This window comes from Chaetodon trifascialis, chromosome 9, assembly GCF_039877785.1.
Source record: "Chaetodon trifascialis isolate fChaTrf1 chromosome 9, fChaTrf1.hap1, whole genome shotgun sequence".
Lineage (NCBI taxonomy): Eukaryota > Metazoa > Chordata > Actinopteri > Chaetodontiformes > Chaetodontidae > Chaetodon > Chaetodon trifascialis.
This window is the reverse complement of record NC_092064.1, coordinates 21589277-21612609: the sequence shown is the minus strand read 5'-3', so window position 1 is coordinate 21612609 and position 23333 is coordinate 21589277. Positions and strand designations below refer to the sequence as shown.

General features: G+C 41.5%; 4 protein-coding genes across 7 annotated transcripts in view; 2 read left to right on the top strand and 2 right to left on the bottom strand.

Moving 5' to 3' along the window:
• The first annotated feature begins 663 nt into the window (after positions 1–663).
• On the top strand, positions 664–6537 carry LOC139336355 (vacuolar protein sorting-associated protein 26B-like). Its single transcript, XM_070970432.1, has 6 exons — positions 664–1391; positions 3149–3305; positions 3436–3600; positions 3950–4125; positions 4224–4366; positions 5414–6537. The coding sequence occupies exons 1-6, from the start codon at positions 1169–1171 to the stop codon at positions 5549–5551; spliced, it is 1002 nt and encodes a 333-aa protein (XP_070826533.1). The 5' UTR covers positions 664–1168; the 3' UTR covers positions 5552–6537.
• On the bottom strand, positions 6500–10284 carry thyn1 (thymocyte nuclear protein 1). 2 transcript variants are annotated; one of them, XM_070970434.1, is made up of 8 exons: positions 9958–10037; positions 9298–9356; positions 9059–9213; positions 8904–8972; positions 8057–8149; positions 7872–7967; positions 7642–7792; positions 6500–7547 (listed from the first exon to the last, which is right to left on the bottom strand). In XM_070970434.1, exons 2-8 carry the CDS (start codon positions 9344–9346, stop codon positions 7501–7503), a joined length of 660 nt encoding a protein of 219 aa, XP_070826535.1. In that variant the 5' UTR covers positions 9347–9356; positions 9958–10037; the 3' UTR covers positions 6500–7500. The 2 variants fall into 2 exon arrangements, with proteins under 2 accessions (XP_070826535.1, XP_070826536.1); XM_070970435.1 differs by lacking the exon at positions 9958–10037 and adding an exon at positions 10224–10284 and having other exon boundaries at positions 7390–7547.
• A 205-nt stretch (positions 10285–10489) lies between these two features.
• acad8 (acyl-CoA dehydrogenase family, member 8) lies at positions 10490–13965 on the top strand. Its single transcript, XM_070970417.1, has 11 exons — positions 10490–10643; positions 11224–11324; positions 11445–11614; positions 11760–11869; positions 12006–12082; positions 12185–12322; positions 12448–12583; positions 12769–12866; positions 12972–13124; positions 13219–13321; positions 13464–13965. Exons 1-11 carry the CDS (start codon positions 10526–10528, stop codon positions 13517–13519), a joined length of 1260 nt encoding a protein of 419 aa, XP_070826518.1. The 5' UTR covers positions 10490–10525; the 3' UTR covers positions 13520–13965.
• A 785-nt stretch (positions 13966–14750) lies between these two features.
• The window catches only part of esamb (endothelial cell adhesion molecule b), a 43136-nt gene continuing 34553 nt past the window's right edge, over positions 14751–23333 (bottom strand). For 2 of the 3 annotated variants that reach the window (XM_070970748.1, XM_070970750.1), the window contains exons 3-8: positions 22357–22558; positions 21765–21920; positions 20336–20380; positions 16759–16881; positions 16511–16640; positions 14751–15474 (exon numbers count right to left, since the gene is read on the bottom strand). In XM_070970748.1, coding sequence (XP_070826849.1) covers positions 15006–15474; positions 16511–16640; positions 16759–16881; positions 20336–20380; positions 21765–21920; positions 22357–22558 — 1125 coding nt within the window. In that variant the 3' untranslated portion in view covers positions 14751–15005. The remainder of the gene's footprint in view (positions 15475–16510; positions 16641–16758; positions 16882–20335; positions 20381–21764; positions 21921–22356; positions 22559–23333) is intronic. The other variant, XM_070970749.1, reaches the window with a different exon arrangement.

The following is a 23333-nucleotide window of genomic DNA, read 5'->3' as shown; positions in this document are numbered from 1 at the left end:
ATTTACATTTTATACTTAATACATAAACTACCCAACAGTATATAAAGAAGTCAAAATTGGCTCTACTTCAGCCAAATACAACAGTAAAGCTGCTTACATATTAATATATATCATATATAAATAACTAACTATATCCAATACTGTAATAGGGAACATGATGAGTACATTGAAAAATTTGGGTGCAGTACTTTTACTTGCAATGGAGTATTTTTACACTGTGGGGAAAGAGGACTGAGCATACAGCGCCCTCATGTGAGGACAGCCTACAAAACAGAACAGCCATGGATAAGGAGGGGAGCATTTAGAGAATGGCTATGTACAGTAAAGTCATGGCCATGGTGACATGTACAGGACCCTGTGCAGGGTCCAGAATATGTACTGCACTGTTACTTTTACTGCAGCAAAGGACCTGAATACTTCTTCCACCACCATTTTCTAAAAATGATACTTCAGTGAAGTAGCCTATTAGAGTAAATGCACTCAGTTACTTGTCATCACTGGTTTTACTTAAAAAGCAAAAATAAAAATACACACATTGCAAGGTGATAGGCATAATTGAGGCGGTATTTGAATACAAAAGCCATTACTTCCGGTTTTATTACGCCAGCCCTAAGACGTTCCTCTTTTGGATTTTATATTGAAAAAGTCCACCCGGAAGTAGTTATCCTGACGCAGATGGCATACATCCTGGTCGTTTGACAACATTCACCGTATTTTCTTACAGAAAACAACCATGTAAAATATATCAACGCGGTGAGGATCGTATCCATTCCGACGCAGACTAGTTTGTGGCCAGTGTTGACTATTTATCCGGGACATTAAGGTCAACAGAAGGGAAAAAAGAAACGGCTCATTTGCTGATGGACGTATTATTGTGCGTTGTCGTTGAGCCATCGTATCGCTATCTCGCGTCGTCGTTGGAAAAGAGTATGGACATGTAGCTAATGTGGACTTTTTTGTAAAATACCGTCGACTTTGTCCTGTTAACGAGTGTGTTGTGAGCTCCGAGAGAGAAGTGGGGTCGCACACCCTGCAGGCCTTCCCTTGTGTCTGTTTTATACTTTAAAATACCATTAGCAGGGTGTTGTTTGGGTGAACAGTCGCAGTTTGCTAACAGGTCAAAGTAACGCTACGATAAGAGTTTACACTACGCCCACTTAACGTTACAATGAGTTTCTTTAGTTTTGGACAAAGTGCAGAAATTGACGTTGTCCTGAATGACGCTGAAACGAGGAAGAAGGCTGAACACAAGACTGAGGATGGAAAGAAAGATAAATATTTTCTTTTCTACGATGGCGAGACTGTCAGTGGAAAGGTGAATGTCACACTGAAGAACCCCGGGAAGCGGCTGGAGCACCAAGGGATCAAAATTGAATTTGTTGGCCAAATAGGTTGGTAAAATATATCCTGACTTACACAGCTGAGGTAGTTGTACATATATTAAACGATGACTAAATACAGCACACATAACCAATACAGTCGAGCTTGTGTTGACACCGTTTTTTTCATTCAACAGTATCACCAAACATAGAAATCCTTCAAAAAGCCACTCAAGTTAGGGACCGTCCACAAGTTACTGGGGTGGTGAGCAAAGCAATAGAAGTTCACTACCCTAAATTATATCTGCTCCTTTAGTTATTAATGGCAAAATGAAATGTAACAGTTCAATAGTGTAATATTATTTTTACAAGGAGAGGATTAATAATAGTGCATGTATTACTAAAGGCTATGTATTGGATTTTCCTTTAAAAGATACACCAGCAGAAGTTTGTTTTTTTGTAAAACACATAATAAATATTAATATTCTATTTTGAGTGATGAAATAACAATATCAATATACCAATACCACAGATGATAAATTTTTAATTTTGGTTCAAAACTAAGCAGGGAAATTTTATCATTTCAAGCTGGTGACTTGGAAAGCAAGTTAATTTTTTTTATTTTTTTTTTATTGTGCAACAGAATATTTTTCCATCCAGATCGTGTGAAGAGTCTGTGATGATTCTGTTAAAAAAAAAACCTTCTGGGCTTTACAAATAGATCTGTGTATATATTTTTAGGGAAATCACATATTTAGCCCTGAGACTCTAAGACAGTGTTCACACACGAGAGGCACAAACTGGAGCTCGGCCTTCTCCAGCATTAGCAATATTTTCTTTGGACTCTTGCCATGACTAAGAGACAATATTTCAGTACGTCAAAGTATTTGAACTATTGAGTAGCAACACTTTTTTCTATTAGTAATTATACCAAAAAATGTATGGTGGTACATTTAATACTTTAATAACTTGATGGAATAATCATTTTCACATAAACACCAATTATACAAATAGAAGTGAAATTAGCAGTTGACAAAATTATGGAAAACAACAAATGATGCATCTTTTTACCCATTATTCCAGACAATTTTTTATTTCTAAACCAAGAGCTACGTTTTTGACAATGTTTCCCTTTACTGCTTCCTGTTCAAATGCTCATTGAGTGATGTAGGAACTGCTGTAGGATAGTGACAAATACTGTGATATAAATATACATAAATAATGTTCAGTCTCCGAAAGTCCTCCCCTGCTCTCGATCCACCACTCAGCGAAAAAGAAACCCAAAAAACATAACACTGTCTCTTTTCTTGATGCCTCTGCTCCTAATAATTTTTGTACAGTCCCTTAAGGAGGACTTGCTGAGATTTACCCAATAGTTTTAAAGACTAAAAGCAGCTATAGTCAGTATTTTTCTGAAAACATTGTGAAAATGTTAGTCTCGCTGTGATGAACCTACAGAGAATCGCCATCTGAATCTTCAGCTTCCCTCGGTTTCACAAGGCTTTATAATGAGTTGTGCTCTCGTAGCATCGAGCAGGCAGCTCTAAAAACCCACGAAAAACAGACAAAGTTAGAAACTAGCTGGTGAACATTGTGGGGCATTTAGTAGCTAAAGAGCCACATTTTTCCTTCAGGAGTTGGTGAAGACCAAAAACAGCTGAAGCTAAGCCTTAAAATTAATACATATATTTCTGACGCCATATTACAAAATGTATCATTAACATCAGTAAATTTGAGCATTTTCTTCTTACAGGTGTGAATATATTACGCAGAATTTTACAGACGACATCTCTTATTTTGCTTTTGTTGATGACATCTTTCTTTCGTAGAGCTGTATTACGACAGAGGAAACCACCATGAGTTCGTTTCCCTGGTGAAGGATCTGGCAAGACCGGGTGAAATAACTCAGTCGCAGACCTTCGACTTTGAGTTCACTCATGTTGAAAAACCTTATGAGTCCTACACAGGCCAGAATGTCAAGCTAAGGTACGTTTGATCATTCACTCGCCTTGATAGGCGGTGAAATGGATCACTCTTTAAACTGATGCTGCCTACGTTTACCTTGCAGTATATATCTCATGGGTTAGATGTGATACTTTGCTTGTTCCATTTGCAGATATTTCCTTCGTGCCACGGTGATCAGAAGACTAAATGACATCAGTAAAGAGATGGACATCGTGGTCCACACACTGAGCACTTACCCTGAACTCAACTCGTCCATTAAAATGGAAGTTGGAATCGAGGATTGTCTCCACATTGAGTTTGAGTACAACAAATCCAAGTGAGTGTTGAAGTAATCTGTAGATATTTGTTTCAACAGGCCCAAATGTTTAATCTCTATAATGTCAGAAAAGAGTGAAAAAAGCCCCTCGTAGTGTCACAGAGCATAAGATCAGCCTCCAGTTTGTCTAAAATAGAAAACTAATCGTATCATTCATATCAAGTAATTGCGGATTCATTTTCTCTCGATTGATTGATTAACTGGCTGATCATTTCAGATGTAATGGGGTGACTTCCTGCGGTCGTATGAAGCATCCAGACGCCGGAGAAACAATCACATTCTGTTGTACTCGTCTTGTTATTTACAGCCCCTGATCTCTTCATTTGTGTCCTCACTCGCCCTCTGATAGGTACCATCTGAAAGACGTGATTGTGGGGAAAATCTATTTCCTGCTGGTGAGGATTAAGATTAAGCACATGGAGATTGACATCATCAAACGTGAGACAACAGGCACCGGCCCGAGTGTGTACCATGAAAATGACACTATCGCCAAGTACGAGATCATGGACGGAGCTCCGGTCAGGGGTAAACAGCTCTCCTTCCTAATTTCTGTCAATTATTTTAATCACGCAGCAGTTCCTCATTCAGTCAAGATCAATATTATCCAACCTGTCCTATTTCAGGCGAGTCCATTCCCATCCGGTTATTTTTGGCTGGATATGATCTGACTCCCACCATGCGAGACATCAACAAGAAGTTCTCCGTGCGCTACTACCTGAACCTGGTGCTGATCGATGAGGAGGAGAGACGCTACTTCAAACAACAGGTAGGCCGCTGGTGATAAGAGGGAGTACTCAACGTTTAGACATGAAGTACCTCGTCCTGACACTGTGAATACAGCTACATTTCTGCTGCAGAAATCGGATAACTTGGCCACATTTCAAACCCCAGGCTGGGTTTCCTAAAGGTTTCCTTTGCATGGAGTAGACCTGAGGGGAGAAGAAGCAGGCAGTAGTGAAGTACAGTAAAATACTACCCGTGTCCCGATTCCATACTACATGCTAATTGGAAGCAGCTTTGAGCATCGGTTATTAAATTAAATTTCAGGTTGGATCTGAGCTACAGAAATTTCTTGGATGGCATCAGATGAGTATTACTCGCTTGGCGGAAAATTCATCTAAAGAATTCTGGCAGTCCATTAATTGTTGAAGTCGTTTGTCTTGGAAAAACATTGGCCTGTTTCCTGCTTCTCAAATGTGACGATTTGCCTCTTTTCTCTGTTTTGTATGTTTGGAAACTAAATATGTTTGGTTTTTGGATTCGTGCTTAAGGAAAACAAACGATTTGAAGATGTCGTTTTGGCTGTTTGACTATCCTCTGACCTTTTATGGACTAAACAATTAATTATCTTGCCAAAAGAATAAAAAAATAAACAGATTAACAGAGATTATATAGAATTGCGAGTTCCAGCCCGAAGCAGCATGCTGTCATAATTTATATCCTGTGTGGGGCTGTTTCCAGTTAGATGATATCAAACTCAGACAAAGCAATTGTTTCCTATAGACATTTTTTAAAGGAATGCACCAATCTGATACCGATATTGATCTGATGCCGCCTTAAACAGCTGGATCAGGTATCGGTGACAGCGGCCGATCTATTCTGTTTACTTCTTCACTGAATTCTTAAAGATTTTCACCAAGCTGCTGGTGCTCAATTGTTTAGTTCTGTTGACAGTAATAGAGGTTGTGATATAAAAAGGAATCATGATTGGGGAAAAGATGTTTTTTAAAGCACCAAGATTGCTGACAGGGTCTGTAGCTTTCATGGATAAGGAGTAAGGAGGTATATTTTCTCCACCCTTTCCCCTGCGCAGGAAATCACACTGTGGAGGAAAGGGGACGTGGTGAGGAAGAGCATGTCTCATCAGGCCGCCATCGCCTCTCAGAGGTTTGAGGGCTCGGCGGCTTCGGAGAGCGCACTGGAGCAAGCTGCAAGGGAGGAGAGCGGGTAGAGCCGCAGCCCCTCCACTCCCCTCTTTCAAGACTCATCAGTGTCTACGTCAGAGTGTTGGAGGTACCCGTCAACTGTACAACATCTGGTGAAGCAGCTGTTTTTATTTGTAGCCGCTGCTGGGAGGAAGAAGGGAGACCGACATACATACAGTATGTGAACAATGAAACAGCTTGCATGAGGCATTCAAAGTGGCTTCAGGCTGCTGGTCTTGTCCTTCCTCATTAATGCGTTTTTGTTTTTTGTTTTTTTCTTTCTGGGAATCAAACTAAATCACCTGCCGCGATGTTCGCCGTGTAAAACTCTTTCATGTGAATTTTCCAGCCTTCTGTTGGTTACACGCTAATGCTTTCTTCGGGATCCGTTGATTTCTAATCTCTCTTATTAACGCAGCTGAACCGTCACGAATTTTCAACAGAACGTTATCTCCAACATTCCACCTTAAATGAACGCATTCCTAACACTGTTAAAGGTCAAGAAATCTGAGATAACTTTGCACTGCTATATCTTGCTGAGCACATTTGTTTTTCTTTGTGTTTCTGTGTGTTTGCACAAAAAAAAAGTGGAAACTGGAATCTTTTTCCTTTTTTGAGCGAGAGGGCTTTAGTATTATCCTTGTTTTTTTTCTGTAAATAAGACCAGCTAAAACCTTTAATCCCAGTCCAGCTTGTGTACATTGATTATAAAGTACACAGTGCCACAAAATGACCTTTCATGTTCATATGCTTTACCTCAGCATTCCAGTATTGATAGGAAAGGGTGTTGTATTAAGGTCTGATAGTATGAAGTCTTCTGTATCCTCTTTGTTAGAGACTTGAAAGTTGTGCCTAAGTGTATCAAGCAAATGAATTCCTCCTGCCTCTAACATGATTTTAGTCTTTTAACCAGAGAAAAGTTACATTAGAACTATCTATCTTTTGCAAAATGCTAATCAATTCTTCCTTGTCCCCGAAAGTCAAATAAATTGATGCCAAATGGAAAAAAAAACCCCTCAGAGTTTGATTTTATTCTAGAAATGAGTGAAAGCATTTGTGACAGATGTGATAAACCTGAACAGACGGGGTGGACAAAATAAAGAAAACACTGCAAGATAAAAATAGTACCACTGCTACATACAGTACACAGGTGACTGATCTGTCATTAGGAGCCATTTAACACAGCTTTTTAAATACATGTGGACCCTCACAGTCCGAGTGATTGACTCCTGAAGTGCTTGTCCTTCAGTTAAAAACTGTAGACTCATGCTCCATTAGTCACAAATGTTTTTATAGTCAATCGTTTCAGTAATTTTTGAAGCAAAAGTGCCAAAAGTTTGCTGGCTCCAACTTATAAAGCGTGAATAAATATGATTTTCTTAGTTTTCTTTGATTGCAAGTTGAATATCTTTTGCTTTTGGGTTGTTTTAAGATGTCACTTAAGTCTTTAAAGTTAGTAATTTTGAAATTTCGTAATTGTACGCCACTTTTCCTCATTACTTCCTCTCACGCAAAGTTGTCATCAGTGGGCGAGGTAACCAGCAGCGGGACACAAACTCCATGCCAGGACCTGACTGTTCCTGAGAGGTCGGTCTGTATGTCTTTAATTAAATGAGTAACCACAATGAAGACAGAGTAAATCTACCTGGTTGGCCAGTCCGGCAGAAGGACAGTCAGTGATGAACATGATTCATTTTAATCATTGCAATCAATAATGGCCAAAGAATATGAGGCCACATAAACAGTACTGAACAAATGTAAGAGTTCTGCTTGATGTCAAACATTTTTCATCTTCCCACTCACTCGGCCATCACTAGACCTCATTAAAGGAAATGTATAGAACGCAAAGCATGAAGTCATTTGTGAATTTTCCGTGAAAACACATTTAATAATACTTATGAACAAGAAATAAAAGTGGTACAGGACTGCGATGTAAGTTGCTTCATGAGATCAGAGTCAAAAAGCATCAGCTGGTCTAAATCGGCTCTTTATCCTCCAAACTCAGGATAAAATCAAACTCCTCTGCAGAGAAAAAGGAGAACAACTGGCTATAATCAGAAAGAAGACACAGAGACGACAGTGCAGGATGAGTAACAGCAGCACTCTTTGGACTTACCGGTGGTTAGGGGCTGCACAGACAGTCTGGCCCTCGTAAAAAGCGCCATGTCCTTCAGAGGCCCTCCCCCGCCGCGATGCTGCAGGTGGTACTTTTTCAGCTCGGACAGAGGAAGAAAACGCTTCGTCATTCTTTGATACTGGACGTCGACCTGAGAGAGATGAAAACAGCATCAACCTTCCTGCTTGGTTGTTACCAGTAACTGTGCTTTAACTTCTGAGTTAGTTTACCATGCTCCACTTGGGGTTGTCTGGTTTGCTGGTGGCATCAAAATGGACGTCTTTCTTATCAAACTGCGTGTGATCCACATACGCTTCCTTCACAATCTGAAGAGGGAAGCACAGCTGAGTGTCAGGCTGGTGTGCAGCTCTGTTTACATCATGAGAAAACCACCAGCAGGCAAACAGGGACTCACCTTCATGACTCCTGCTATCCCCGGCTCCTTGCAGTTGCTGTGGTAAAAGAAGGCCAACTGCCCGTTTTTCATCTGCCTCATAAAATTGCGCGCCTGCAGACGATCGATAATTTGGAGGAACAGTCCAGCAGAGACAAAACAATCTGCACAAAAAGCCTTTTCAGAGTGGGATTGTGCCACTGCCTTATTTCAGGTATTTTCATGACAGGAGTCTGTTTGTGGCTCATTGGTTCCCATCCTAGGGGGCGCCAAAGCTTCACATTGAGCCCTCTTGATTTTAAGAGTGTAAGAAAACCTTTTGGTGACACTGTATATTAAGCTACACAGATTCACCATGAACTAGCTGCTTATTAGCATGCCTATTTGCAGCATAGTCATTATGAAGTATGTATCCAAATATTATTCCTCATGACCGACAGTTACTAGGCCATAAAGAGTTTTCCCTCAATAACCTCCTAATTACTGCCTACTGAGAGCGAGTCCTTCATTATATTCATTCATTTATATTGTTTTTAACTCTTTTAAAGCACTTTGTGTTGCATTTTATTAATTATGAAAAGTGCTATATAAATAAAGTTAGATTTGATTTGATTTGATTTGATTAGAAAAGGACGCAGGTAAAACAACCAAAGAGGTGATTGAGTAATAACCAAGTACATGTGATTGTTAAAAATAAAAAATACATAATACAGAAAACTGTACAAAAAGCTGCAAAAACATCAGGAAAACTCATCTTTTATATAATATTAATAGGAAATAATCACCTCTGCAGGGTTGTTGTTGTTGTTGTGCACTCAATGATAAAATAGGGGCTCTTAAACAAACAGGGTGGGGACCACTGCTCTACCTGATAATTGCGGACGCCGTCCCAGCAGCCAGTCTGTTGAGGCAAAGCCTTCAGGTCCTCGATCCCGAACTGCAGAATGAAGCAGAGGCATCAGACGAGAGCAGCTCACTCACAAGAACAGCAGACTGTGGTGACGAGGCGGCGCTGCTCCGTACCTTCACGTCGATCCCGTTCTCAAAGCGGCTCTCGGGCTCAGACTTCATCAGCCAGTGATGGTACTGTGGAGGACCAGCCCGTTCTGAGCTCGCCTTAGTTTTCGCGCCCGCTTTGCTTTTACCTCTGGAGGCTGCCTCACCGTCATCGTCTTTGTCTGTGCAGTTCAGGAGACAATGGTCAGTCATTATAACTCAACACACCAGACAGGAAGTTTTACTCTGTGATTTCATTGGCTTACCTGAATTAGCTGCTCTTTTACTCACTCTGGCCTTTTTCTTTGGCGGCATCTCTCAAAGTCTAGAAACAGACATGTTTAAAACATGAATCATCCATAACAGGGCTGGCTGATGTGAGGATACATAACTTGAAGTGATTATCAAATTAGGGTGTAGGTGTATTAGACTGTGAGATATGCTGTTATACAACATCCCAAATTATGATTATTGTGGAGGATGTAGTTTGTGGTGCTGTTTAATTTGATTGCATTAAACATTTTCACCTTCATGAGGAGGTTTTGGTTTTAGCTCTAGGTGCAGCACTTGGATAGACCTGACCTGGCACCTGATTGGATAAAACAATTATGTGTACCTAAATGTTCACTGTGGCTTCCTCTGAGAGAATAGACGTATGTGACCCAATTTAATTTTACTTTCCTCGTATTTCCCCTTCGTTTGTGCACTTGTATTCGCCACTTAAAATGTAAACGATTGCCTGAAATGACCTGAGAAACACTTCCTCTTCATCATCATCAGTCATGGATGACAGAGATTATTTTAGAGCTTTATCGACGCTACACAAACACTTGTGAAACTAAACGAGCCTCACAGTTTGAAAATAATACAGGTTATAATGCAACTCTGGTCAGTAGATACCCTCTATAAACACTGATAAATCGTACCTTTATCAAAACGGTGTTTGGATGAGGTGGTCGGCCACGAAAACGCGCGGAAAATGCAGAGCACGTGACGTCACAAACTTATCGGTGCACTTCATTTAGTAACCAGCTACTTCCGCTTGTGTTATGTTTGCTCTTTAGCGGATGTGGGGTGGTTAACCAGAGGTACATTTCTCATCACAACGAGCTAGTCTTCATTGTGTAAGTCATTTCTATGTAAAACTACAAAACACTGCTTGAAAACCCTTCTGATAAAGCATATATCTCACCTTTATGTCGTGTGTCCTAGTTTTCAAACGTGACGTCTTCTTCGCCTCATTGTGGTGCGCGAACTTTAATGAGGTCGTTACCGCCTCCTGAGGCCGGAGGCCCAAAAACACCTACCTTAAAGTCAAGGAGAGGCACAATTGTAGTTGATGTTTTTCCCCATAACGGTCACAAGAGGGCAACAATGAGCCCATTACGCGCTCTACAACAGACATCGACGAGTGACACCCCACTGACTACATTTCCCAGAAGCATCAGCGGTAGCGGCGGCTGTGTGACATAACTGAGCACAGTTGAGGTAAACATGGCGGCTGTCGGACCTTTAAGCAGAATCGCCAGACTGAGCTCCAGCATCTGCAGGAGCCATCGTCTAATTTTTAACAGAACCCCACAGAGACGAGGAATCGCTTCATGTATCGACCGTAAGTCTCAGAAACTGTTACCTTTAACGGTAATTTATTTGACAGCAGTGTATCGTGTGAATGGCACCGGTGACCATACCTGGTGAATGTAACTTAGTAAGCTAACAGAGCGGTGTTAGTTTTCACTTTTACAGCTCTCCAGCAACCAAATCAACAGTCTTTAGACCCTCAATAAAACAAGTCACTCGCAGCCCATTCAATGCTTTACTGTTAAAATGTCCTAGCTTGGCTGTCATTGGTTAGTTTGGTTCGTCTTGGTCTTCCAATCATGAGGCAGAGGCAGCTCCACACCCCTCCTTGACACCGCCCATTGTCTTAGGCAGCTTTTTTGAAGCGCCTGGAAATATTAGCAAACCTGAGATGGATAATTTAATACTTGAATGATTTATTTTCTGTGGTTTTCTCATTCGTAGCTAGCCTCCTACTTTACATATGACCCAAGGGACTCCAAAATATCTGTAACCTTTAGAATGACACACTGCCAGCTAGGTTAATGTAAAAGCAGCCATGCAAATATGACACCTTTATCTGTGCAAATTTCATCCATATGTACCACATATCCTCTGCTCTTTGCTGACAGCTGGTCATGGACTCACAGACGAACAGAAGGAGTTTCAAAAAGTGGCCTTTGACTTTGCAGCCAATGAAATGGCTCCACACATGGCAGAATGGGACCAGAAGGTATGTTGGAACAAGACATATACACCTGCACCCTCCTGATCCTGAACTATGAAGTACCTGAATGGCTTTTCTTTAGATACATGAATGTGTCACATTCCATACGTCATCATCATTTTCTAGGAAGTGTTTCCAGTAGAGACGATGCAAAAGGCAGCCCAGTTGGGGTTTGGTGGGATCTATGTTCAGCCTGATGTCGGAGGATCGGGTCTTTCTCGGTTGGACACATCGGTCATCTTTGAGGCCTTGTCCACGGGATGCGTCAGCACCACAGCTTACATCAGTATCCACAAGTATGAGCTGCTTATATGGCAATAACGGCATTTTCTTGCAATTAAAACATAATGAAAAACTGGTACATTATGTTGTGACAGCTATGATAGCTATGACATATATTTTCTTTGCCTGGAAATTCACAGTATCCTGCTCTGTCTGCAGCATGTGCGCCTGGATGATCGACACCTTTGGCAACACTGAGCAGAGGGAGAAGTTCTGTCCTGACCTCTGTTCAATGGAAAAGTTTGCTTCCTATTGTCTCACTGAACCTGGTCAGTCTTCATATGTAACACAAAAGGAAAGTTATTGCAAATTAAAGATAATTTGGTTGATTATGGAAGTAATTTATTTTACGTCTGTGCTGTTGCTCTGCATGTGTGCACTTAATGCACGCTTCTTTGATTTTAGGCAGTGGAAGTGATGCTGCCTCACTTCTGACCACTGCACAGCGGAAAGGTGACCATTACATCTTGAATGGTTCAAAGGTAACTTCACACCCGTCTATGGGGTCACTATGTACCTGCAGCAGTTCTTTAAAAAGACAACAGTTACTCAGAAACATGTCTCGACTCCTCATGACTTTTCAGGCCTTCATCAGTGGAGGAGGAGACACCGATGTTTATGTTGTGATGTGCAGAACCGGAGGTAAAGGACCAAAAGGCATCTCGTGTGTGGTGGTGGAGAAGGGAACCCCAGGCCTCAGTTTCGGCAAAAAAGAAAAGAAGGTGGAGTACACTGCTGTCGGGTTGTTGGATTTAATTCTTTAGCTCTGCAGCTACTGTCAGCAGGTAACCACTAGATGGCAGAATTAAGTCATGATCCGTGAACTGTTTCTCAAACTGTTCTCCAGGTGGGCTGGAACTCGCAGCCAACCAGAGCGGTGATATTTGAGGACTGTGCCATTCCAGTGACCAACCGGCTCGGCGAGGAAGGTCAAGGATTCACTATCGCCATGAAAGGCCTGAATGGAGGCCGGATTAACATTGGTGAGGAGGAAAACACTCTCCCTCTATTCTACAACAGTTAATGATACCCAGATCTGTTGTGTTTTCCCAGAGCTGGAGAAAATGATTGGAATCACCCTCATAATAGTGATTATTGAATAGAGATATAACATTTATGTAAATGTGCTTTTAAGTGACATATTTTTGATATAAACACTCGCCCACAGCATCCTGTTCTCTCGGGGCAGCACATGCCTGCGTACAGCTCGCGAAGGACCATCTGTTGGTACGCAAGCAGTTTGGAGAGACGCTCTCCAACAATCAGGTAAGCAGCTCACATTTTTACAGTCTGTTCATACAAGGATCCAGTGAAGCAAGATTCAAAGTATTTAGACACAAGTTTGGCCAGTGATGTTTGGCTTGCGTGTAGTTTCTTCAGTTCAAACTGGCAGAAATGGCCACAAAGTTGGTTGCGTCCCGTCTTCTGGTGCGCGAAGCAGCGACGGCGCTGCAGGAGAACCGGGCTGATGCAGTTTCTCTCTGCTCCATGGCCAAGCTCTTTGCCACAGATGAGTGCTTTAATGTGAGTAATACTTAATAATAATAGTATTTACTTTCATTTAAAAAAAGAAATTTTTGCACTTGTTTCACATTTATACTTTCTACTTACATAACAGATCTGCAACCAGGCTCTTCAGATGCACGGTGGCTACGGTTACCTCAAAGACTACGCAGTGCAGCAGTTTGTCCGCGACATCAGAGTGCATCAGATTCTGGAGGGTGAGCTTTAAAACAATGACCTTATTCTGTATGTCTTACACGTCAGATCTGAATATGATTCATTTCCTTACATTTAAATGGCCGCCATGCGATGGTTTTGTACAGTTTATGTGACTCTTGAATTCTTTTGTTTACCTTAAAGGCACAAATGAGGTGATGAGGATGATCATATCCCGAAATCTGCTGACGGAGTCATGATAAATCTTTGTCCCTGGATCTTCAAGTGACTATTAGTGACCACATTGATTTGGTCTTCACCTCTGGTTTGTTACTGTGTGACTGGTTTCCTGAAATGCACACTGCATCATAGGATTTCTAAAGGATTGGGGATAAACCGGTTATTTTTTTCCATTCCTTAAAAAGGATGAACACCAGCTTCAGTGTTAATGGAAAGGGTGTGGTTTTTCTACTGTAAATCACACATCTATGTCACATGCAGTGTGAACATCTCTGTCCCTAAAGTGGCCTTTCGGATCATATTTGTCTTCATAGTTACTGTACTGTTAGTCTGTTGTGTGTTCTGTCGTATGTAAAATGGCTCCAGAAAAACATGCTGTGTGCCAAAAATGCAAATATTAGTTGTTGAAATGTTACTTTGCAAATTCTGATTATCACACTCCAAATAAAATAATGTCAGCTTTCATAAAGGAATAAGCCTTTTTATTGGCACCCTAACTGGCAGTTATTTACATTTAACATTAATTGTTCGCATGAGTAATTATATGACTCTATGTCAGTCATGCTGAAACCAAATGCTCCAGAACACTTTATTGAAAAAAACGGTCAACAATCAAAACTCCATTAAAAATGCTACATGGAGCCTTTCATCATGAACACATCACTGCCACAACATTTGCAGTATACTTACAAGAAAACAAACCAGACCATCAGCAACCACTCTGTTCAGCGAATGGCCTCGTACACGTACAGTAATCATAGAAAGTTATTCAAAGCACCTTTGAACAAAAGAAACCGTCAACTCCAACAATGTTGTACTCACTATTTTGGTTACAGTCCATCTACTATAAGAGGCGATATCCTCGTAAAGCATGTTCTCTCAGCTGACGTCAGTGTCCTGAGGCCATACCGACATTGTTCAAGCAGGTTCAATAAACAACCCTTACGTGAACACAAGTAAATATGGGTCAAAGGAAAGCGAGACGTTTGAAAGACGACGTTGAAATACCTGAATTGTGACTTTGCTGGGTTTTTGCTCTGAACTAGTGCAGTTAGCCTGAGAGAAGCGACTGAAAACTGAGCCTTAGGTACGGTGATGTACAAATGGAGTTATAAAAATGTATTTCCATTTGCTTTGTTCTTATACAAATGCAGCCAAAACGTTATGTTTTGCATGAAATGCAAAACTCCAAGCAAACTGAAGTGGTCGTTATGGTTTACTGTGTCCTGACACACTGCATTAACCCTCTTTTGGATACTGTTTTGAAGCTCTCTTCATAAGTGTGTAATTAAAAATATATTTCTCTTTAGTGAGCCAGAACGCAGCATATGAAAAGAAACAACAAAGTGAAGGGAGATTCTGTGCAAACGAAGCACAAACCACCTGTGAGACATTTTCTCCTCTAGCAACCTCTCGGGTCGTCATGGAGAAGGCGCTTCTCCATTTCAAGGCATACTTTCTCACCACTGCTGTCCCTTTGCTCCACGTCTGAGATGCTTCTGCCGGCTACACCAGCGAGCCGGCTTGGCTTTGAGCAGGCACCATGACAGCGACAGCTCCCATGCGTGTCAGAGTGGAGGAGCTGATTTGGGGGGATACAGTGAGTGGGGGCGGCACCTGAGGCTGAGCCCCCGCAGTCCTGTTGGGGATGGCGACGGCGGGGCTCCGTAGAACCTGCGGAGGGCCCCCGTTTGCGCTGGGCGGTCGCTTGTGTTTGCGCGATGGGGTGCCTCCGATGTTGTATCCGGGGAGCCCCTGTAGCGTGTTGGCTTCGCCGGGTCGTAGCTGGTAGGCGTTGATGACCGAGCTGTCTGACGCCGATGTGGGGGAGTATGGGTAGTGGAAGTTGGGCTGGTGGGGGTCTCGGGGTCGGGGACTGGTGGCTATGGAGGACAGCGTGCCGTTCTTGGATACGATGTCTGAGCCAGTGTTGCTCTTTGCCCAGGACACCCGCTTTGGTGCCTGAGCATCCTCCCTGCGGCAGAGAGGAACGAAGGTCAGAGGGAAGCAGAGCAAACAAAAACTCAGAATGAATGAATTATTGTTAAATAGGTAAAATAATACATCATCTTAAGTGAAGGCTGCCTGCCCTCCTTTAAATACAATGGATCAAAGAGATCATAATGTGTCAACTTTCACTCAAAAATATAACAGAATCCAGTTTCCTTCATTCATTATGTTATCTGTCCTAACGGCTAAACAGACCTGCCTTTTCTTGCTAATAACATGTATATTTTTTATTCTTTATTGCATTCGTCTCAAATAATCAAAACATCAACATGATAATTATTAAATGCAGGAAAGACTGTTGGTTTTGACTTATTAAAAATGCAAGAAGAAAACATGCTCGATCGCCCTACTTATCTGTGAATTTAATGGATCTATGCTTCCGGCTGGTGGTGCCCTAAATAAATTGAGAGATTCAGTAGAACTGAGTAGAGCCTGTGCCTTTCCTTCATTTTGCCTACAAGTCTAAAGAAAAAAATCAAAAATCAGGAAAACGTGACACTCAAGGAAAGTAGTGCTTGAGTAAATTCACTTTGTTTCTTTTTAATACTGCAAATAAAGAACGTGTGGTAGCTGTTACAGTCTGTCACAGTGCAGATTATTACTTCAACACACAGGTACGCTTAGTGGCCACTTTATTAGGTACATCTGTACAATCTCATGCAATCCAATCCTCTGCTGTGACAAAAATCTAATTTTATGATGCATGTAATTGTTTGTTTTGACAGAGAGGTTTTAATTAAATTATATGTCTCAGCACTGAGGTTTTAGTGACTGTGTTGTACTAGACTGCATAATATTCTGGGGTATTTTTTATCGTAGTGCAGTGCAACACCGCTTTTAATTACGACCTCATAAAACCTAAAGTTGAATTTACACATTTCTGACAACATCGCCAAATCCTGAGCATCGTGAGCTTCAGAAACCTTACGGCAGGGCTGTTGTATTGGGTTGTACAGGTGTACCTAACAAACTGGCCACTGAGTGTTTAGTGAAACTCTTACTTGATCTCGTTGGCTATCTCCTCCTCAGTGTCCCGTCTCCTCCTCAGTATGAATATGAGGAAGAGCGCCATGGCCACCAGCCCCACTATCGACCCCAGTGTAGCTGCTGCAATCATGCCGGCATTGGAAGCTGGGAAACGGATCACAGGATTTGCACTTAATGAGAGTCACATCATATAAAAAATGCAGTGGTCAACTCACTGCTGGTGTGCTGGAATGAAAATAACATTTTTTTACAGTGTACGTACAGGTGATAACCTCCAGGTTAATGGAGCAGCTGTCAGAGCCGGCAGTGTTGCTGGCTCGGCAGATGTACTTCCCCGACATGCTTTTAGTGAGGTTGCTCAGCCTGAGGGTGCCGTGTCTCTCATCTGCAGAACAACCACACAGTTACACACACACATCACAATCATATATTCATGTGATCTGGACATGTGGGCTTGGTACAACTAGCAAGGAAAACTATACAGGTTGACATTAAATTGTTATACTACTACAACACATGAGGGGGATACACTGTCAAAGTAACAAACCCAAACCAGTCATAAAACAATGTGATGCAATAATTAACTGGATGGAAAGGAATCAGCAGCACCATCGTTTGACATCAGGAGGTCTGACTGTATTTAAGGGTTTCATCATCAGTGCAGCCTGTTTTTGCCTATTTAAGTCTTAAATTTCTGCACGCTGGTGTTTGCCAAAAAAGTGTAAACTTTGCAAAATATAGTGACACAGAATTGTTTCGTTATGCAGTACATACATACACAGACTTCTGACTCCTGTGATTAATCTTCATTTCTGTAAGATGTCTCGTGCATCACAGACTCATCTATCATGATTCAAGATACCATTATTGTGTGCAGCACATCATGGTAGTGTTAAATCATTAGTTACTGATTCCCACCCTAATCCAGAATTTAATCCATTATTGGCCCGTATCCAGTACCTGCAGTACAGAGGCTGGCGCTGGTGCGATGTTCTGCAGATGACTCTGCAGTTTTGCGACATAATGATGTTTGTCTGCGATTTTTGTTTTGATGTTTTCTCACACCAAGGTCACGAGACAGCAGTTAAGTGTGTGTGCACAACTGGGCATTTCCATTCAACGCAATCTGCTCATCTTGGCACATCTGGCTTTAAAATGCTGTGTTGTTGCAAACAGAGTCTGCAGAAAAATAAACACGGTTTATGAAGGACTTATAACAACAAATCCTCTGAAATCCAATCTTAGACGTCACATCCCAGCATGTCTTCATCTGATGTGTTTCTGCTTTCGTGGGGATTGTTGGGAAATGAGAGTGGGTGTGCGCCTGTTTTGGGGAATCACTCCTAAAGTGCTGCTCGAATGAGTGGGTGTCTAAGTGTTTGTGCATGCCTGTCACACTCTGCGCCAAGTCAGTCCTTACAAAGAGAAGAGTAATGCAGAGTAATGCAACCCTGGAACTCATCCAAATCATCCTAGATGAAAAGTCAAGGTTCACATCATGCCAGCAAGTGACATATTAATGCAGGAGACCAGAAAATCCTTAACAATCATTGTGTCCAGCTGCCTTCATCCTAAACTTTGGGTGAGTGTGGTGTGTACTGAGCTTTGCGTTATGTCTGCACCATCTGCTCCTGCACCGCCAGGAGGGTGTATGCAGTAAGCAGGTGTACACACACAAGGCTGTCACTTACTGTAGATTTTAATTAACTAAAACAAGTTGTCTGCTGTAATCAAACAGGACTTATCTGTGTCAGTCTGTTCCTCAGTCACATGACTAAAAACATCCAAATATACTAACTTATTAAAATTGAAATTAAGAGGAACTGAGGTTCATTAACAGCTTTATTGTTTAGTATGCTTCAGAAATCAACACAAGAGTGGCAAATCAAAACAGGAGCAGATGAGTGTGATATCCACCTGTCCCTCTCTGATTATTTAATCCCTGGCCTTGAAAACCAGCTGTGAGGAACCAAACCCAGTAGTGACAGATTAGCAGAACATCAGCCTGACGCGGAGCTTGGAGCGAGTTCAAGCCTGTACAGTGATCAAATCTCTGCTGGAGGGGATCTGATGTTACAGTAGGCTATAGGCGCTGCCTCATATCAAGACAGCATTACTCATATCACCCTGTCAGCACTGCAAGGTCAATGAGCAGCATTTGTTAAAGCCTGACACATGACACGTGATTAATGTAAATCAGCAGCCTCTATATGAAGCTGGAATAGTTTGCCCCCCCACATGACATCGTCCAGGCTACAGTGGATTAGTTTCCATCATTAATGTAAAAAGTAAAAAGAAGCACACATACACGTGTCAAGAAGACATCTTTTAAAACAGAAAGGAATCAAAAAATGTAATTTATGCTTTGCCATTTATTTCATCTTGCAAGTGTAAACGACTGAAGTCTGCATTCTAATGGACACAATGTGGAAACACAACTAAAACAGGACTGCACAGGACACATCTGCCTACTGTCTCACTGCCATTTACTAGAAAAGATGCCATCGAATTACTTCTGCCAGACAAATGGGCCAAAACACAAAGATAGTTTACGGTGATACCAAACAAAACGTTGGGTAGGTTTTTCCTGAAAAATACACTTATTCGCTTTGTTGCCAAGAGCTCACAGCTAGTTAGCTTAGCTTGGACTAGAAACAGCTAACCAAGCTAACGTGGCTCTATCCAATGGTTGTAAAATCTGCCTACCAGCCTCTAAAGCTCACAAATTAACTTATGTCTCGTTTGTTTTACCCGACATGTTGTAGTTTTGTAGGTTTTAATTAGTGACTTTTAGCGAGCTGAACCCACTAGCCTGGCTCTCTCCAAAGATGACAAAATTTGCCTACCAGCACCTGTCTCTCCCCGTAAAAGCTTAACTTTACTTAAATTAGCAAGGTTAATTAAAACCTATTAAATGCACGACTTTTATAAGAATATGACAAAGACGATATAACTAGTTAATTAGTGAGCTTTAGAGGTTTGATAGATTCATTTTGTTACTTTTGGACAAAGCCAGGCTAGCTGGCTAAGCTAACTAGCTCAGTGGTATTGTTATTGATAGAGGTATTGATATCCTGTCATTTGATCTAGTTAACACTCAGCAAGGAATTAGCATATTTTCCAAAATTTAAACTATTCAAACCAATCAAACTTCAGTATTTTCTGATTACTGACTAATAATTTCAGCCCTACCATCGACTCTAAATATTGATCATGTCCTTTGGTGATGGCTGAAAGTTGATGGCTAAAATATTAGTGCAGCTTTGTAGATTTCAAGCAGAACATGCTAACTGTGTGTCTAAATATAGCACACAATGAAAAGATGAATAAGTGCAACAGGATGACATCTAACACAACACACACATGACAAAGATTTAAAGAACAAATTCAATCCTCCTTTGACAAAGTAGAAATATATGCAAAATCCTCATTGTGGATATATTCAGTCCCTTATTCCATATGATTACACTGAAGATAAACTACCACCTGCTATATTTAACATGCACATTTCCTGATGATTTAATCAATGAATGTGCCAAGAGAATGTGAATTCTTAAGGTTAAGTGGGATTATCATCTGGCTCGACACTTATGCTAAGCTTTTTTCTCCTTTTTTTTTGATGGTAATCATTTCTAAAAACCTAATCCTATAAGCATTCTTTTAAATTGGGTTGATTTTTTTTTCTTTCCCTTTAAAGCTTTTCTACAGCTTATGGCCATGATTCGAGGAGGGAGGTGTTGGCTGCAGAAACTGTGACTCCCCAGGATGTCACGGTTTGCAGGTGAGGGTGGGATGGATAAGGGAAAATAAGAGGAACATGTGTGAGTGAAAACCCTTACCCATGAACCCAAGGACAAGCAAGGGCTGCGGGCAAGATCTCCATTCTGGGTTTTTGTGCAGAGGGAAAGATGGCAGAGAGAGAGTGAGCATGAATGAGGAGATGCAGACTGATGGGGAGGGGTGGTGGCAGAGTGAGATGCGCTGCACTCTCAGTCCCAAATCCAACTTATGCCTCTTAGAGGGGTTGATCAAGTAATGACATGGGGCTTGTTAGATTAGGCACCAAGGTCAACAGGAAATGAGGAGTGTCGAGAGAGGATCAGAGCAGAAAGAGAGAAAACAGGGGAGAGATTGCTGAAAGAGATAAGCAGTGATAGCAGAGTAAGGTTCAAGTGTCATAGAGAGAGAGGGGGAGGGAGAGAGAGAGAGAGAGAGAGAGAGAGAGAGAGAGAGAGCATACATCAATACAGATAAAAAGATGAGTTTGGACTTGAGTGTCCATGGCCTGTAAGAGGGTGCATATACATACACATGTTAAAGAGGCCTGAGTGTGCATACAGCACCACAAAGCCTGGGTCAATGTACAATCAGAGGGAGTACTTTTCATTTTATCTGAGGACTTTTCTGCCCTAAAGAGATGAGGGCCAAAGATCAAAGCAGTTAAGTCAATACTCAATCAATCAGCCTAAGTCATGTTGATCAGAAACAGATGGTGTTTTCTCTGCAGCATCAACAAACATCGCTAAAGTAATGCAACAATAGAGGCATATCCCCTAATGCTGATTTTCTCTCTAGCATTGACGGTGCTAACAGACGAGTACGGTGAGGCTTGACTAGTTTTGAGGATCTTCCCCTGAAATCCATCTGGAGCATCTACCAGCGTAAAGCCCAAGATCATGTATGTGGCCAGAGGACAGCTTCATCTGCATCCAAGGCGTTAGGGTCAACTTTTTCCCTCCGAAACTATCCAAGTTAAAGGGTGTAAATGAAGTAGTATTTTCAGCCTGGATGTGACATGATGAGCCAGTGTACAATTTGGCTCAGTTGCAAGAGCATAGTCTTGGTTTCAGAAGTCGTGGGGCAACAATGAATATTCTTCAAAAATAATTTAAAAAATATGCAACATATGCATTCATGTACAGTTGTATGAATACATAATCTATAAGAATCTTGCTTCTCATACTAATAATGCACTATCCCTACTTAAAATCATGTTTCTATCACCTGATATTTTATGATAGATTAATGTTCAATCAATAGCATCGTTTAGGACAATATCAAAGTATTCTTGGTCTTTCTCTCAGGCTGCAAAAAAAAAACCCAAATCTCCACCAATAAGGCAAGGGAACCTTGATGAACCATGACTGCAGGAAAAAGAATCATTGAGCTTAGTTGCAAAAGAGAAAGAAGAGACATTTAATTACATGTTATCAGTGCAAGCATCACCTCTGTTACATTTGGATGGCCACAGGAACACCAAAAACTCACTCTGCATTGGGGAGAAGAAGACCTCAGACATGGGTGCAGCCTTGGTCCATTTGTACTGGGGGACGGGCTTTCCATGACTGGACTTACAGCTCAGAGTCACGTTGCCCTTCACCACTGGATTCCCTGTCATGGTGCAGACTGGCGGAGATGGAGGGACTGCAGAGACAGACAGGCTGAGTGTTACCAAGTCGACACATGTCAGAGACGAACACAGATCAGTGACCTTATATTGAACTTGTACGTGAGGTTTTAATCCAGTGCAAACAAAGTGGAGATTTCTCAGGGCACTAGCCATTCTGCATAGATACAAATACAAATAAGAAAAATGTTTTGAACCCCCCCCCCCCTCGCTGTTTCCATCTGCTGCTGGAGGATGACATAACGACCTCGGAGCCCAGCGAGTCCCTAAACAACAGCTGAGTTGTATTTGTGCTTAGTGCACAAATATAAGATTTTTAACAGACCAGTCCGATCTGAATCCCATAAAATGTGCTCAGTGGATTTTCAAATCCAAGGAAGCGTAAGAGCTGTGCCGCAGACCGACCTGATTACATCTAACCTTTGAAGTTCCTCTGACGCTGCGCTCCATTACCTTTGACATTTAGTCGCATCTCTCCGATAATGCCAGGAGCTCCGGGGATGAGGACGTTGCAGACGTAGCGTCCAGAGTCAGACTCCTGGGTGTTGTTGATGTAGATGGAGAGGTTGGCTGAGGGCATGGCCACACTGAAACCCACTCTTTTGGTGAACTCGTTCTGGCCGTGCCCGACCTCACCTGAGCTGAAGTTTATCACCTGAACAGACAAAACACGTTCACGGACACACTTGAACACAACGGCTTGGTGTCGTTACACTGTTAATCAGTGCTACACGTAATTAGATCAACATTTCTGAGTGTTTTCAGGATAAATACAACACATTTTGAAAATAAGGTACAACAGAGACTTTTCTCTCTGGTCAGTCGAGTTAAATATTTATAATTTTATTTGCTGCAGCCATGTTAAGATGTGCAGATTAACCATATAACTGAAATCGACGTCCTTCATAAAGATAATCCTGACATGTACAGATGGTGGATGCTGAATTTTAGGCTGATTTTCTGTTTGAGATAAGCTCGCAGGCATGGGACACTGAAACTGTTTAGATTATATTAATCATGCAAAGACCTTACACACTCTGACACACATGCATGCATGTATGTGCAGTTTCACCGGCAGTTTGTGCTTCATATAGGAGGTGCAGTAAAAAGTAGAGCTGACATGTCATTAGTGGCATCCTTTCATTAATAATGCCTTCCTTCCGCTGTGAATTAGACATCAGCAGTGGTGTTGGAAATAATCCTAATCTCTGCAGATCATCTTTTTCATTTCATATATCACTAGATGGGTTTCTCAGGGTATAACTGTGTCATGCAACACTAAAAATGCTCACTTAATCTTGCATAGATTCAGAGGTGAGGAAGGGCTTGCATGTGAAATAGACCTGAAATACATTTTTATAATTAGTACAGCCCGAAAACTTTATCTGATCAAAATTAAAGCATATAAAACAGAGGAAAAGCAGCAAATG